The following is a 16,577-nucleotide window of genomic DNA, read 5'->3' on the forward strand; positions in this document are numbered from 1 at the left end:
TATACACAATGGAATTTTATGCAGCCATGAAGAAGAACGAAATGTTATCATTCGCTGGTAAATGGATGGAATTGGAGAACATCATTCTGAGTGAGGTTAGCCTGGCTCAAAAAACCAAAAATCGTATGTTCTCCCTCATATGTGGACATTAGATCAAGGGCAAATACAACAAGGGGATTGGACTATGAGCACATGATAAAAGCGAGAGCACACAAGGGAGGGGTGAGGATAGGTAAGACACCTAAAAAACTAGCTAGCATTTGTTGCCCTTAACGCAGAGAAACTAAAGCAGATACCTTAAAGCAACTGAGGCCAATAGGAAAAGGGGAACAGGAACTAGAGAAAAGGTTAGATCAAAAAGAATTAACCTAGAAGGTAACACCCACGCACAGGAAATCAATGTGAGTCAATGCCCTGTGTAGCTATCCTTATCTCAACCAGCAAAAACTCTTGTTCCTTCCTATTATTGCTTATACTCTCTCTACAACAAAATTAGAAATAAGGGCAAAATAGTTTCTGCTGGGTATTGAGGGGGGGGAGAGGGAGGGGGTGGAGTGGGTGGTAAGGGAGGGGGTGGGGGCAGGGGGGAGAAATGAACCAATCCTTGTATGCACATATGAATAATAAAAGAAAAATGAAAAAAAAAAAAAAAGAAGACCAAAGCCAATGGATTATCTCCTTCCAGGTTAAAGAATCCAACTTTTATCACTGTGCTGATTAATAATGGATAGTCTCTTATCTGGTCATCTGGTCATTATCAGTCCCCACCCCTAGATCCATGTTCATGTTTGCACACACTTTCACCCAGCATAGTACTAGACCCTTAGCATAATCATACGGTCACATGAATGACCTCTGCTTATTGATTCCAAGCAACAAGAAGAGTCTTCACCCTGGGGCCACACTGACTGCAGTCGTAAGCTCCTTTCAGGACCCAAGGCCCACTCTGTCCCTTCAGAGTGCTTCAGAGTCCCTTCCTAGGGCCCATGACTCTCCTTGCTCTTGGCAAGGTCCTGATAGCCTGCACATCACCTTCAGAGGAGCTCTTTAAAATCTGCCTGTATGGACAGATGCAGTCCTTGACCAGGTGCAGAGGCCCACAGCAGAGTACAGAATGGCATGGAAAGGGGCAGGGTCCGACCACTCAGAAATGCTGATGATGAGATCTGTGTATGAGGAGGACTATGCAGCTATGAAAGGGAGTGAGTAGCACCCCACATACTTCACTGGAGGGATCTCAAGGATATGCTGAGGAGAAGCAGCAACAATCAGAATAGCAAGGACCTCACTCCTCTTCATTTGCTTCTTGGTCTTACCAGGAGAGGATACCCTGCTCTACCTCAGCTCAGGCCTCTTTCATCCTCATCTTCCTTAAGGCATTTTCTTTGAGTGGATGGTGTGTCCTTATTCCCAGGAATCCCCTCTTCTCAGGTATACAGGGAAGAAGAGGAGAGTGCCCTGGAGAAGCCAGTGTGAATGGCAGAGCACATGTTAGGAAGATCTGGGGGTATGCATATCTTTAAGGTTGAAGTCGTTCATTATATTGCATTTTAGTCTTCTCAGCAGTAAACACCAATTATGAACCATGTCAGAAATTTTTATGTCTTTTATCAGGAGACAGAATCTATTTACAACCTTAGGCCTAGCATTTTTCCAGTAAGTCAGAGGAAGATGTGACACCATAGAGCTAAAAGCAGGAGTGAATTTTTAGCAGTGGTTTTGCTGGAGCAGATTTCTATCAATGGGCTCTAGTAGCAGTAACTCAAGTGTATAGGTCACAGTTCCAAATTCACATGCCAGACATGATCCCCCTCTAAGGAGCTGAGCCAGTATTCTATAGTTGTATTTAAAGCCCAGGCTCTCAGAAGCACTGGAGCATGGTCTTGCACAGAACAAGAGCTGAGTGTAAAGCCAGAGCCTGTGTTAAGCCCTGCAACAAGGTGCTGGATGCAAGCAGGGAAAGACATTTTCATGATCAAGCTTCTCCCAGCTAAACCTGAAACCCTGTCTGTCACCTCCTGGGTTCCTGAGCAGCTTCTCTTTGCTGAGATGGGTCCCATGCTCAATAGTTACTGCCTATGTGAAGCCATGAGTCTGCTATGCATGGCCCGGGTATATAGTGGGAACGGATGGATGGATTCATAGGCAAATAACGGGAGTAGAGGTGAATGGGTAGGTAGATTTATAAATGAGGAATGGATGGATGGATTTATCTGAGTATGGATGGGTGGACTTATGTACTGGTGAATGAGTGGATAGATGGATGAATGAATGAACAAGTGATTGGGTAGATGGAAGGAAGGATGGACGTAACATGAGGGAAAGAGTTACTGGGGGACCTCTGCTCTATGCACCAGTTCAGAGTAAATCCTCAGTAAACATTCACTGTTCTTTTTTTTTGTTTGAAATACAATGACACTCTTTAAATTTTGCATGAGAAGTATGGCCAGCCAGTACAGTGATGCCTAATACTTTACTTCTTGCACTGTTGTTGCTGTGGGGCTCCTTCAGCATAGCTATTCATATACCAGAGGGCGCCATCATGGAGTGAAGACCTTTCACCAGGGCCTCCCTTCTTTTAGCATTAATATCTGACTCACGAACAGTTCATCTCTTTCCCATGCTGACCTCTGCATCCATTGAATTAGGGAAGGAACAGCACTCCACATTTCTAATCATGGTGTTTTCTTCCTGAGTGTGCTGATTGTAACCCATGTTCTCTGCTCTTTATGTTGCTTATTATCTTGCTCACTTTCCACTTGCCTGGCACTTACTCACTGAGCAATTTCTTCATAACAGGGATGACCAAGCAAGTTCCTGAAGCACTTGGCTCTCAATTGTGGCTAAGAAGAATAATCACTTAGGGTGTTTGGAAATGTACACCCTGGAGAATTATGCTTACCTTAGCATTTGAATATGTGAATATAAATATACATATACATATACATGTTCACATTTATTACTCAATGTTTTCAGGGGGTTGGTTCCAGGACCCCTCAAGGACACCAAATCTACAAGTGCTCAAGTCCCTTATGTAAAATGGTAAAATACTTGTATGTATTATGAACATAATCCCATATATTTTGAATCATCTCTAGATTACTTATAATATCTCATGCAACTTAAATACTGTGTAAACAGTTACTACATTGTATTGTTTGGCGAATGATGACAAGAAAAAGTACACACAATTCTTTTTAATATTTTTGGGTCTGCTGTTGGTCCAGTCTTCGGATGTGGAACCTACTGATAAAAAGGGTTAATTGTATATTTAAAACAATACCTATTTAAAACATTTCTATTCTACTTCCCTTCCTAAAAATTCTGCCTGAAAGCCTTTAGGTGGATGTCTGCAGTGGGTAGGGGATGCAGGAACACAGAAGACCATAGTAAGGTGTCAGAGCCAGACAGAGTAAAGAGGGCAATCTGGGGAGGACGTGGCAGCAGAGACGGGAAGTTGCTCACACACAAAGAGACTTATAAGTAAAATCTATAAGATTAATATAAACAAAATTTCCCACTGTAGAATGAACTTTGTAGGGTAGGACTGGAATTAGAGGGATCAGTGAACTCGAAGTTTCCTATGAATTTTGAAATAGATGCATGCATACATACATACATTCATACATACATACACATGAACACACACAGATACATAGAGAGCTACAGAGATGAAAATACAGTTGCAGATGTGTGTGTGTGTGTGTATGTGAATATAAAACTTATGCCTGGAGCATGAAAGTGCTCCAAAAAATGACAGGGAAAGACCAAGTTGAAATAAGCCATACTGGCCAAATGAAACATCAAAATACCACAAATGGATTGTGTCCCATTGAGTAAAATATAAAATCAGAAATCCATAGTGATATCAATAAATGTATAAAGATTTGGTGAGGAATGGAATATTTGCATAGGTTCAAAGTTCCTCCTCCACAAAATGCTCATTAATACAGAGGGGGAAAAGAGCAGCTCTACAGGGACAAGACAGACCCTAAAAAAGTGACCAAATCACCACCGCCCTTGATGGGACAATCTGCATTTCTATGCTACCTATAAGACACCACAAAAAAGACTCAGCAGAACCCAGTCTACCTTCATTGTGAGGAAATAGAGAAACTCAGATTAAGGAAGTTCTGCAAAAATGCCTGGCCTATAATGTTCAAAATCACGGAAATCTTAGGAAACATTCCAGGGTGAAGGAGACCATAGAGATACCACAGCGGCTCCTGATTCTGAGCTTGAAACTTGGTCCTGAAAGGCATTGGGACAACTGGCAACCACCAGGGGTCTGGCGATGAGCTATTTCCATGTTGATTGCTGATTTTTGATGGCTGTGTTCTGCTTATGTAGAAGAATGTCCTGTTCATAGGAAATATGCACCGACCTCTTTCAGAATAATGGGGTATCAGGCTGGATATTTACTTTCAGTTGGTTCAGGAGGGAGTACTGTTACTATATGTACACACTTTTGATTGCTACCAAATTTTTTAACTATTAAATGAATTGAGTCACAAAAAAGAATAAGAAAAAACATAGGTAGTATAGCACCAAAAGTCCTCGGGTGACTATGATGCATTTCCTAGGATTCCAGCCATCATTCTAGAAGTAATTGAAACATTCAGCTAAAAGTTATGTACCACACCAGCCTGTACAGTCATCCCTCAGTATCTACAGAGGACTGGTTCCAGGACCCCCGTGGATACCAAGATCTGCAGATGTTTTTCAAGTCCTTTATATAAAATGGCATAGTGGTTGCATATGGTAGCAATCCTCCGATAGACTTTAAGTCATCTCTAGGTGACATAATATCTAAACAGGGTTTGCCTGCACATCACTCATTCACATGATTCTGTGCAATGTTCAGAGCACAAAAAATCTGAGTTTTGCTTTGGAGAACTTTCTGGGATTTAAAAAAGTATCTTTAGCCTTCAAGCACAGATGTGGAGAGACAACTATATTCTCAATGAAGGCTGCATTTTTTGGCTCTGGCCCCTGCTGCTCCAGTCCTTGAAGACCCATTATTTAATTTGGGGCATCCCTGGGGTGCTCAGGAACAAGCCACAATGCCACCCAGGCATCTTGGCTGGCACTGTAGTACAGCTGAGGCCCCACTGCTTGTGAGCTTTGGCTCTCCTCTCCATCTGCTCTTCTCTTTAGGGATGGCCCTGTTCTTGAGTGACATACACTGACATCAAGGCTATGGCCTTCTGCTCCAGTATCTTAGAGTCTGAGTAAAAGCAGTACTTGATCCTGCTCTTTCTCTGAGCCTCAGCAAGAGCCAGGGACACAGACTGCAGAGGGTCTGTGTAGGCAATTTCACATTTGGAGTCCCTTCCTTCCCTTCCTTCTTTCCTGCCTTCCTCAGGATTGAATCCAGACAGCTCTTTATTGTCCTCTTCCATCTGGACATTGCCTCAAAGGCTCCTCAGACCTTGGTAGTAATGGACCCCTCCAGCATGGGGTCTGATACTCCCTGGATGTCCCTGAGTCTCTGAGGGATGAGGCTTCAGCCTAAGCATCTGGATATGGAGATGGGCGAGATGGGCAGAAGATGAGGCTGCATCCTTCCCATCCCTATTGCACCCTTGTTAAATGCCCCAGAGAACCTGCCTTCTAGTTGCCATAGGCTCTGGAGAGCTATCGCCACCTGCAGAGATTCATCTTAGTATTGGCCCCTGCCCTCACCTGCCGGGTCTCTCCAGCTTATCTCCTGAGACCACCTAACCCAGAGTAGAGGCAGGGAGCTGGGACTTGTGCATTTGTCTTCCACAGAGAGTGTGGGAGGTGGCCTTGTTTGGCCCGGGACTGTAGTGATAAGATCCAGAGGAAGGGGTGGTCAGTCCCTCCACAGAGTCCTCTCCATTTCTTCCATCCCCCAACCCATTCTAGTCCATTGACAGGATCACTCTGTTTTGTTCCCTAGTGTGGACAACTCTGAGGACCCAGTGTACGAGAGCCTAGAAGAGTTCCACGTTTTTGTCTTGGCTCACATACTAAGAAGACCAATCGTTGTTGTGGCAGATACAATGCTGAGGGACTCAGGTGGAGAAGGTAAGTTCCTCAAGAAGATGTATTTAAACCTGGCCCAGAAAGTACAGCATCCCCTTACAGGGCAGGTATTGCCTCACATGTGGGCTGATCTCCAGTGGTCACCAAACATCCCTCCAAGTGACAAAGATGGCATTGTTCCATGTGTTTCTTTTTCCTCCCACATGGCAGTGGGATTGCTCTTGGCCATGTCCCCTGCTTGCCTTGCAGGAATCAGACTATAAGGAACCTAAACAGAAGTGGGCCAGGTACCTCCTTGTCTGTCCAGAACTCAGCAGACAGCCTAGACCTCTCCAAGCACCCCAGGCCTTGTCCCAGAGATGCTCAGCCATTCCAGTCCTCTCCTACCCCTGTGCAGGCTGCAGGCCTTAAAGAGAAAAGAAAGGAAGATGTCACTGGGTAAGGGGTTGGTGGAGTCAAGACTGACAGAGAAAGAGGAGAGGACAGGAAAGGGCTGCTTATCATCTGCCCCCTGAGAGCCAGGCACAGTCTATGGTGCCTCAAATGTTCCTTCCTTCACTCCTGTCCACAGCCTCCTACAAGATTCTCCTCAGTGTGTCTGCCACACTGCCCTCCCTTGCTTTAAGACACTGAAGCCTGACAGGCTAAGCAATGTCCCTACCTGGTTTCATCCCAGGAAGAGTATTCCATAGCACGTCCTCTCTCAAGCCTGTGGCTTCCCAGGTCACAGGAGCCATAACTAGGAGGCCACAGGCCTGGCCACACTCCTCCAAAGAGGTGGAAAGAGAAAGAGCCAGGGGCAATGGACCAGGAAGCCAGAGGATGACACACACAGGTCCCCATGTACCTGCTCTCCTGCAGCAGATTGTACTCTTCAGCCCTTTCCCTAGGTTGTCCTCACTTTTCCTTCACTCATCACCAGTGCAAACCAGTTCCCATTTGTCATTTCTAAAGATGGCTTATCACAAGAAGGCTGCCTTTCTAGGGAATGTCAGTGAGTGGCCCAATGACGTGTTCCTCCGGCCTCACTGAAATTTAAACCGGCACCCTAACAAAAGCCGTGGGCCTTCTGGGGAGACTGCAGCTCTTCAGGCTGAATCATAGCTGCGTGGGACAGTCAGATGTGGCCATGACTGTGCTGTGGGAAGGGCACTTATGGGACATAAGTCCTGCATGGCACCACCTCCTTCAATGTGTGGCCAAGTAACATGGGCTCACTAAGGGCTTCAGGTCTTGAGTGCAGTCTCAGGACTGGCATGAAATCTGGGACTGCCTTCCAGCACCAGCAGCCCTCTGCAGGTCATCCCCACTTCCTCCCCAGTAGAGACCTGCTGCCCTCTTGCAAGTGGGCTGCCCGCCTCTCAGCAGGATTCTCCTGCAGGCAGAATCACACTGATCAACACAAATCGAGTGAGGGCAGAGAAGGAAGGAAGAGGGCATCAGAGATATTAAAGGGGGCTGTTCCCATGTTCTGCTCAGAGGATTGTGCATATTCCCCTGCCTCAGGGGCCAAAGGCAAGATTCTAAATGATCAAAAGTTAGCTACTGCCTCAGGGAAGAGTTCCACAAGTGTTCTGTTCAGTGAGGCTTTCAGGCTTGTCTTCCTCTTTGTTGTGAATAAGGAAATGAACAAGATTGTGTCTCATCACAGAAGAATTCAGCTGCCCTGGGTCTTACTTCCCTTCCCGTCTGACTTACAGCCTGGTCCTGGAGCGCTCTGATTGTTTCCTTTCAATTCAATAGAAGAATTTCGCAAAATGTAGAACAAACACACTCTCAAGAAGTGTAGCTGTTGTTTTATTTTGTATGCACACATTTCAGTGAACCCTAGGAGAGGAAGACGTACATTCAGGAAAACATGGGTTACCATGCGGGGCCTCATACATAGTGCACATCATTGCTTTTCTTTGGTAAGTGTCCTTCCCTAAGCACATGGCTCTTTTGATCACCTGTGCTCTGCAGGTCTGGGGGTAGCAGGTCACCATGGAAACCCTCAGCCCCCATCCTCAGTGCTGTCTGTGTCCTCTCCTTCATCCCCTCCTTTCCTCACTCTCTGTGTTGGCAGCATTTGCACCCATCCCATTCGGAGGGATCTACCTGCCCTTGGAGGTCCCTCCCAACAGATGCCACTGCTCGCCTCTGGTTCTGGCCTACGATCAAGCGCATTTCTCAGCCCTCGTGTCCATGGAACAAAGAGACCAGCAAAGAGAACAAGGTATGTCGGCCTCCTGAGAGACAGGGATACCAGGGACAGGCAGGGCAGGGGGAAGGGTGGAGGAGAAATGTGGACAGCAGCCTCTGGGAGACGCCTGTGCACATGCAGCAACCATGGCTTTTACATAAAACTGCTCTATGTGTGTACAAATATTTTCACTAAAAATAACAATGTTAAAGACAACTTTTCATCTAAAATGCTAAGCAAATGAATGATTCTACCACCTTTAGATGGCCTTTACTTTTGTTCCCTTTGTCATGTATACATATATATTTTTTAAATTTAAATCAAAAATTTAAAAACAAAAATGTTCATATGTTCATGGGGTACTATGTGATGTTTCAATACATGTGTACATTGTGTAATGTTCAAACCAGGGTAAGCATATCTTTCTCCTCAAACATTTATCATTACTTTATGGTGAAAACATTCAAAATCCTTTCTTCTAACTTTTTGAAATATATAGTGTCTCTTCTCTAGATGGGCTTTTAAAAAATCTAGTAATCTATTGTTACTCCACATGGGAGTAATTTGTTTTAGATGTAATTTTAAAAAGAAAGCCCCCTCCAGAGGAGGGATTGGCTAACCATGACCCACCACTTACCTTTGTAAATAAAGTTTTATTGGCATGCAGCTGCGTTCATTCATTGAGATTTTGCCTGTAGCTGCTTTTGCAGCAAAGTAACAGCCATAAACCTGCAGATCCTAAAATATTGATTAACTAGCACTGTTCATGAAAAGTTTGGCCATCCCTGCTCTGGAGTAAACTTCTGAATCAAAAGGTTACAAATCATTACAGCCAAGTTTCCTGCAAGTAGCTATTTCAGTGCTAATGGGCTTGCTGGGCCAGTCCCACAAACCAAATACTGGTCAGTTTCAGCCACCAGTCAGACACACATGGGTTTTGTTTCCGGTCAATGTACTATGTCTTCACTGGGGAGACAGGAGGATTTTGTTTGGAATACTTGCTGCTCTAGCTGTGATGGCTGCTTCACTAGCTGAGTGGGGAGGGGAAACCTCTCTTATTTTCTTTCTGGTAGACTCAGAGAACACCCAGAAGACTGAAGGACAGGACAGACTAATTACAGGGCTTCTGCCATTGAGTGTGATCCCAGGAAAGCCCAAGTGACTATGCCACAGGGCAGGAAACTCAGGGTATCCAGTTCTGACCTTTTACACTGAGCATGTACACAGGAAGTAAATACAGTGACAAAAATTTCCCATGGGGCATCCAAATGCTTCCCCTTCCTGGAGACAGCTGGTGTGGAAGGGACACAGACAAAGGAACAAAACTCAGCCTCCTCCATCCGCACAAAGCACTCATCAGCATCTTTGCTCCCTGGCTTGACAGTGGAGTAGACTGAAGTGGAGGGGCCAAGCATCCATGGGGAACAAGGAAGCTGGGGCATTTGAGGGAAGTAGGAGGGCTGAGCATCCACAGACCCCATTGTTCCAACAGCTGACCCAGAGCCTCAGGCTCACACATGGGTGCAGCCTGGGTATGAGTCCCAGGAAAGCGAAAGAGACAGAGGCTGCAGCCAGTGGAATGGCACTATCACGTCACTGTTCTTTATCACTTACAGACACTCCCTTTGGTCACAGAAATCATTTGGTCACAGACTCATTAAGTCCCGGGAGATGTTTCTGCCTTTTGTATTGTCTCTCAACTTTGTGTCCAGGGGTGCCTACACCTCCCTCCTGGGTTGTTTTGAGTCATGGGGTCTCACTGCACTGCCCAGGAGGGCCTGAAAGACCTGGGCGGCAGTGATCGTCCTGCCTCAGCCTTCTGAGTAGCTGGACTGCAGGTATTATCATCGCGCCTGGCTTTCAACTTTTCATTTAAATGCTTTGATATATCTGAGTTGCTGGCATTGTTACTGTTGTGCTTCAGGACCATTGTTAAGTAAAATAAGTGTTATCTGAACACAGCACTGCAATAAGCAGTCAATCTGATAACCTAGACAGCTGCTACATGACCAACAGACAAGTAGTATACACAGTGTGGGTATACTGCACAATGTCCAGTGCCCTGCAGGCATGCTAAGAACCTGACACAAGGCTTAAGGGACCCAAAGATGACAGCATCTGACCACCTTCAAGATCCAGCAAGCCACAGTGCAAGTCAGGACATGTGGCAAGCGTGCATTGTCCTATTTGGGAAGAGAGCAATTATTCCCACTAGGAAGTGCAGCAGAGAGGGAGGGAATTAGTGTTGGAGGTCAAGTATGATGCAGAGTCTGGCAGCAGTGGGACGCAAGCCTGAGTGAAGGTGATGGCCTGCCAAAGAATGCCAGTGGCCTAGCAGAGCAAGCGTGTTTTGGACGGGGGCATGGTTTAGAGCCTGGAGCGCTAGGCTGCTCTGTCCTCTGTGCATGACTGGGGCACACCCCATGACCCTGTGACCTTACCCCTGTTGTCAGCAGCACGGTAACACCCACCTCTCTGTGAGCTGCCCTCATTCCCCTTCCTTTCTCCTCACCCTCTTTTTCTTTCCTTTTTTCTTCCTTTCTTCCCACTGTCCACATTTGATCGTTTTTTGTTTGCCACATTCAAGGTCATCACCACTTCCGTATGAAGTATTCTCTACTGGACATTCCCTGACACTCACTGAAGTCCTCTGTGACCTTGAGTATCCATTAGAAGATAGCATGGCCTATCTCTGGGCTAGGATTGTGCCCTGGGCCTTAAATGCTGCTTCAGAGATAAATCTAAATGCCTTGTGTATCTCCTTTCCTGGTCACTCTTAATGCCTACCACCTCCTGGAAAGGATCTGCCACAGGCTGTTGCAGGCACTGTCCAGGGAGCCATTGCTGGAAGAAGCCCCAGACTCCTCCTGTGTCTTCCTCCTTCCTAGCCTACAGCAGAGGCTGCAAGGACAGGATTGTTGGTGGGTACCAGATCCTAGCAATTCAGCCATTGTTATGCAGTGGAGAAAAGGAGAGGGAGAAGCTAAGAGGGCACCAGGAGCCTACCCAGGGAACAGACCAGCTCTCTTCTCAGCCTTGTGGGTGCAAGAAAAGTAGTGCAGGAAACCACTCTCTAGGAAAGATGTGTCCAGAACAGCAGTGATCTGCAAGAGAATCAACAAGAAGGGGTTGCTGTTGCTTCTATAGCAGGGAGTCCTGAGGTAGGTAGGTGGTCCAGGCTGATGCGCCTCTCTAGACATTCTCAGGGACCCAGACACCCACCCTTTCCTTGAGCCACCAGCTTTATCATATGATTACAGCCTCGTAGCCATATGAATGCCGCACCTCCAGGCATCACATCCACATTCTAGGGTAGACCAAATCCCCTTTCTTTTAAAGGACAACTGTCTTTTAGAATAGTCTCCTATCCAGGGATTTGTGCTGGCATTTTACCATTCACAGATGAGCCTCCCTATCATTTTCTGGCTGCAGAGCAGCCTGAGATGTGGATGCTGTGGAGGAAGGAAGGGGTGGGATGGCTGGTGGGGGGTTGGTGAACCAGCTCTGAATCAATCAGCGTAAGAGGCACCATGATGTTTCCAGGCAGTTCAGTCTCTTTCTCTCACCAGCAGTGGCCCTCTTGTCCAGAGAAAGGCAAAAGGACAGATGTGACCCCTTGACCAATGGGCCCTTGTCTAGAAACAAGCCACTGCTGTCTGGGCTTTCAATCAGATTGAGTCTGGGTCCACTGAGAGCTTGGCCAGAGCCTCCAGTCTGTGCTGGACTCTGTTCTAGAGAGCCTAGCCTTTACAGGAAACTTCCTGCAAATGTTTGTCACCCTCAGAGATGAGGTACTCTAAAATCAGCATCCCCACTGGAGTTCTTGCCCCTAAGGATGGTCAGCTAAGTAAGAGGAGAATGGGGAAATGGTCTTCCCAGGCCCCAGCTCGCCCCTGCCTCTCTCTGCATTCACATGACTCCCTAGAATCCGTTAAGATGCTTCAAGCTGCAGGAAACAGAAACCCAGCTCAAAGTGGCTCCCACAGGAAGCACATTTACCTTCTCACACCTCCAGCAGTCTGAAGTCACCTCTCCCACCAAGCTGGGTACTTCAGTGATGATAGCAGGGACCAGCCCACTGGGTTGCTTCCCATCTCAGAGGAAGGTCTGTGATAGTAAGGGCAAACATGGATCCAGGAGCATCTGGTCCTAGCAGAAAACAATGCACCACTCGGGATGACTGTGGTGCTATCTGAAGGACTCAGGGGTTGGGATGAAGAAGCTCCTGCTGGGATAGCAAGGACAATGACTGCATGGGTCAAAACTTATGAGGATGGTCACATTCAGGAGTTTGTGATGATATGTGGGGGGGACTCGCTCACCACCTGTGCAGGGCACTCTAGGACACTGGTTCATTTGGAAATTTGTCAGTAGAGGGAGAACATCAACTGTATCATGTGTCCACTCTACACTAGAGAGGGGGTGGTTCTCTGAACCATCCTGAGGTTCTGCAGCTTATCATGAAAGGAGAAGTGATGGCATCATTATGGACTGGATGGGGTCCCCCAAAAACTCATGGTATCCCTCAAAAACTCATGTTGATGTCTTAACCCCCAGTACCTCAGAATGTGACTATAGTTAGAGACAGGCTCTTAAAATAGATGGTTAAGTAAAAATTAACAGTGACACTAATCCAGTATGCCTCTGTAAGAAAAGGAAATTTAGACACACATACACACGCACACGCACACAAGACCAAGTGAGGATACAGAGAGAAGACTCCATCCACTAGCCAAGAGGAGAGGCCTCAGCAGAAACCAGCCTTCCTCACCCCTTGATCTCAGATTGCAGCCTCCAGAATTGCAAGCAAGTAATTTTATGTTGTCTAAGCTGCCCAGGCCCAGGTGCATACTTAGAGCAGCCCCAGGATGCTAATGGTGAGAAGACCGGTTCTTCCAGCAAGTGAATGCATGAGTTTAGGCAAAAAATGGCAAATACCAGAAAACCATCAGACCTCTCATCACCTCCTTCTCACCTAAGAGCTTGGCCCACCAACAAGGTGGAGGTTCCTTCCTTTCTCACAGAGCCCATCCCTAGAAGGTGGAATCCAGCTCCAATCCTCCCCACCCAGGCATGGTTAAGTGGGTGCCTACCCAAAGCAAAATGAAGCTCACAAGTGACTTCTTCCTGGACAGCCAATGAAATCTGAAGCTGCCTCCCACTGATACCAATCAGCTCCAGGGAAATTCTGTAACTTCCAATGGAATCAGAGCTAATGGAAACACACTAGTGTGGAGGAAGGCCCTCATAGCACCACTGAGTGGCCTCTGCCTCACAGAGTGACCATATCCAGGGTGAGGATCTGGCAGAGCTTGGAAATACGTCTGACCATTTGCCAGTCCAGCACCCCAGCAGTGCCCATGGCAGAACAGGCTCACCCATGTCAAAGGTCAACCTAGCTGCACAGGAAGACTTGAATTTGGGTGTCCTAACTCCTTCCTGGAGCTTCTTCAACATCTGTTTGAATTTTTAATTAATTAATACCTACCAGAGCCTTCATACAAGGTATAGGGGGAAACACCTACTTTCTGGGGGTAGATAAAATTATGCTACTGCCACCCCTGCTGGCCTCAGTCCCCAAGAGAAGGCCAAGAGGAAAAAATGTGGCCTGGGCCCCCAGCCACCCAAATCACCTTACTCCCTCCCCCTGCCACCATTGCATGGTCTGCTCCTCCAGCCAGGACACAAGCAGGAAAGTTCCTGCTCACACCACGCATGGTGGCCTAGCAAGTCCCACCTGAACCAGAGGCAGTGAGCCAGGGCTCTGTCTAGGAGGAGTCACAGGCCTGCTTCCCAGTCACCCAGCTATCTGTACTCGCTATCTGGAGCTCCCTGCAGCTCCATCTTCTTTGTCAGGACACTCTCCCTGCCTGGCAGGAGTGATCCACAAATGAGGAGCTGTTTAATTGCTCCAGGGAAGTTCAGGCAGTTGGTCTGAACTCCACATGCTTGGATGAGCACTGCCCATCCCACAAGCTTTGAATGTGGGAGACTCCAAGGTCAGAGTACCTGCCCAAGGAATGCATGTGGATGGAAACCATCCTCAAGATAAAGGTGACCCCTGTGATCAAGGGGTAGAAATCCTATGATGCTGCCCTAGAAAGGTGATGGTTCATAGGCCAGACCCCTACAAGGAGCCCACAACCTCCCAAGCAGGATGGCACCTGCTAACCTGGTTTTGGTCATGGAAAGAGGCCCCCTCAGCCTCATGAAGGAGGGCCAGTCATATGGGGCTGAGGGGACTGGGAGGTCAAGGATGAGGAGATGTCACCCTGTGGAGAGGGAAGGAACAGGCATTTCATACACATGGAGCCTGAGTCCATTCAAAACATAGAACTTCTGGACCCTGATTATCTAGACATTTCTGACTCAATTGATCCTAATGTTCTTGAGCAGTGGAAGCTGCGTTTAGATCCCTTAGTAGCTTATTCAACATTTGTGCTCCCTGTCCCCTCAGCCAAATACTGATCCTAGGACCATTATACCTGCCAGAATTTTTTTTAAGAAATATTCTGTAGGTTCTTGGCAGCCCAAGCCCCCAGAAAATGGTTGGAACATGACTTATCCTCACAGTTCACCCCAGAGAAAGGTACCCTGGCTGGCCCACAGAGGACAAGGCCTCAAAAGCCTGCTGTGGTACTCCGAGGGACAGGTCTGACTCTAGGGGACAAGCAGCGGTCCCATGGTCATCTGTCTCCAAATTTCTCAAACCATTGCCTTCCCTGTATTGAAATAATCTTCTGAATAAAGCCCTCTGTCCTCCTAAAGCTCCTGTGGCATCCACTGACTCTTCTGATGCCACCTCAAGGTCAGAAATCTCAAGTTCCCCAGGCCACATGTGCTTGTGGGGAGAGGGAAGGCTTGAGGCAAAAGGGTGGGAACTGGTGCAGTGGGATAGCTCAGCCACAGGCGAGCCTAATGGACAAGTTTAGCCATCAAAATCTACACGTCCTTTCTTAGTAGCTTCTACAAATGATTGCTATCTGCTTTCTCCAGGGGAAGATATTGGTCCTTTACCCACCTGGGACTGTGGTCCTTCAACCTGTGTTAGGAAGTTGGCTCCAGTGCCCACTGAGCCTCCCTGACAATACAGTTTCCTGTGGCCCCCAATAGTTGCTCTGAAATGCAGATCTAGGCATTTTTTTCAGAGCCTAGGATAGGACAGTCAGTTCACTCTGACCACTGAGCAAATGAGTGAATTATGAAAACAGAAATCAATGAACAAGAGAAGTAGAGGTGCTGAGCAGTTCATTGTAACACAGAACTTGGAAAGAACTTGGAAATCATCTTGCTCCCCTTCAGTTTACAGCAAACATTGTGCAGTCCCCAACTTATGGTGGTTCAACTTCACATTGTTCAACTTTATGATATTGCAGAAGTAATAAGCATTCAGTAGAAACTCTCCTTGGGATTTTGAAGTTTGATCTTTTCCCAAGATAGCAATATATGGTATGATCCTCTCTTGGGATTCTGGGTCAGGGTAGTGACCACAGTGCCCAGGCATCCGTGTGATCAGGAGAGAAACAACCGACACTCGCCAGCATGCTGGGTTGCTAAGCTGGGATGTTGGGTAGGTTAGGTGTGTTAGATAAATTGGGTTTATCAAAACATAATGCCATCATAGTCTAGGAGCATCTTACAATGTTCTCTTTGTTATCCTGAAGTAAAATTAATAGACAATATTGCCTGTCTTAGAATAAAGTCAGTTTAATACTCTAATACAAAGAGAAATAAAAGGAAATTTCACATCACTACAACAAAATCCATGAGATAATTAACTTATAAAAAGTTAATGGAGATTTGGAGATTCCAGCCCATGACAGATTGGCCCCATTGCTTTGGGTCTATGATGAGACAGCCATCATGGTAGAAGCATGTGGCAGCAAAACCACTCACATCACAAACCAGGGAGTGAAAAGAGAGAAAGAGGAAGGGTTGGAAGTCCCACAATCCCCTGCAAGAACAATGCCCCTAGTGACCTAACACCTCCAAAGTAGGCACCATCTCCCATAGGCTGCATCCTGAGTTACCATCATTGTCAGCAATGGGTATCTCTTCTCTTCATGTACTTGCTAAGTCTACCACTTGGCAGGAAAGAGAGGGTCAAAGAAGGAAGAAAGAATGCAGCTTTGCCTGCTTTGGCGGGCTGCCGCCTGCCTCATGGCACTCTTTCCTCCACTGATCTTTTGGAGCTCCAGAGCTTGCATCCTGAGGCGTAGCTTAGTCTGCACAGGCTCCTCCTTGTGGGACAAAAGGAAGAGGAGCTGGAGCAAGGACACCTAGAGGCACTTTTAGCCATGTGTCCAAGGGCTGTCATCTTTGACATGGTTGGCTCTTGACCTACACAGGAACCTCATCAAGAGCCAGGAGGTGGCCAGGAGCTGTG

The 16,577-nt window shown here is 46.9% G+C and overlaps 1 protein-coding gene across 4 annotated transcripts in view; it reads left to right on the plus strand.

Annotated features, from left to right (window-relative positions):
* Positions 1–16,577, plus strand: part of Otud7a (OTU deubiquitinase 7A) — a 339,117-nt gene that overhangs the window by 303,297 nt on the left and 19,243 nt on the right. For all 4 annotated transcript variants that reach the window (XM_074061818.1, XM_074061817.1, XM_074061816.1 and 1 more), the window contains 2 exons: positions 5,924–6,051; positions 8,075–8,224. In XM_074061818.1, coding sequence (XP_073917919.1) covers positions 5,924–6,051; positions 8,075–8,224 — 278 coding nt within the window. The remainder of the gene's footprint in view (positions 1–5,923; positions 6,052–8,074; positions 8,225–16,577) is intronic.

Source organism: Castor canadensis, chromosome 19 (assembly GCF_047511655.1).
Source record: "Castor canadensis chromosome 19, mCasCan1.hap1v2, whole genome shotgun sequence".
Lineage (NCBI taxonomy): Eukaryota > Metazoa > Chordata > Mammalia > Rodentia > Castoridae > Castor > Castor canadensis.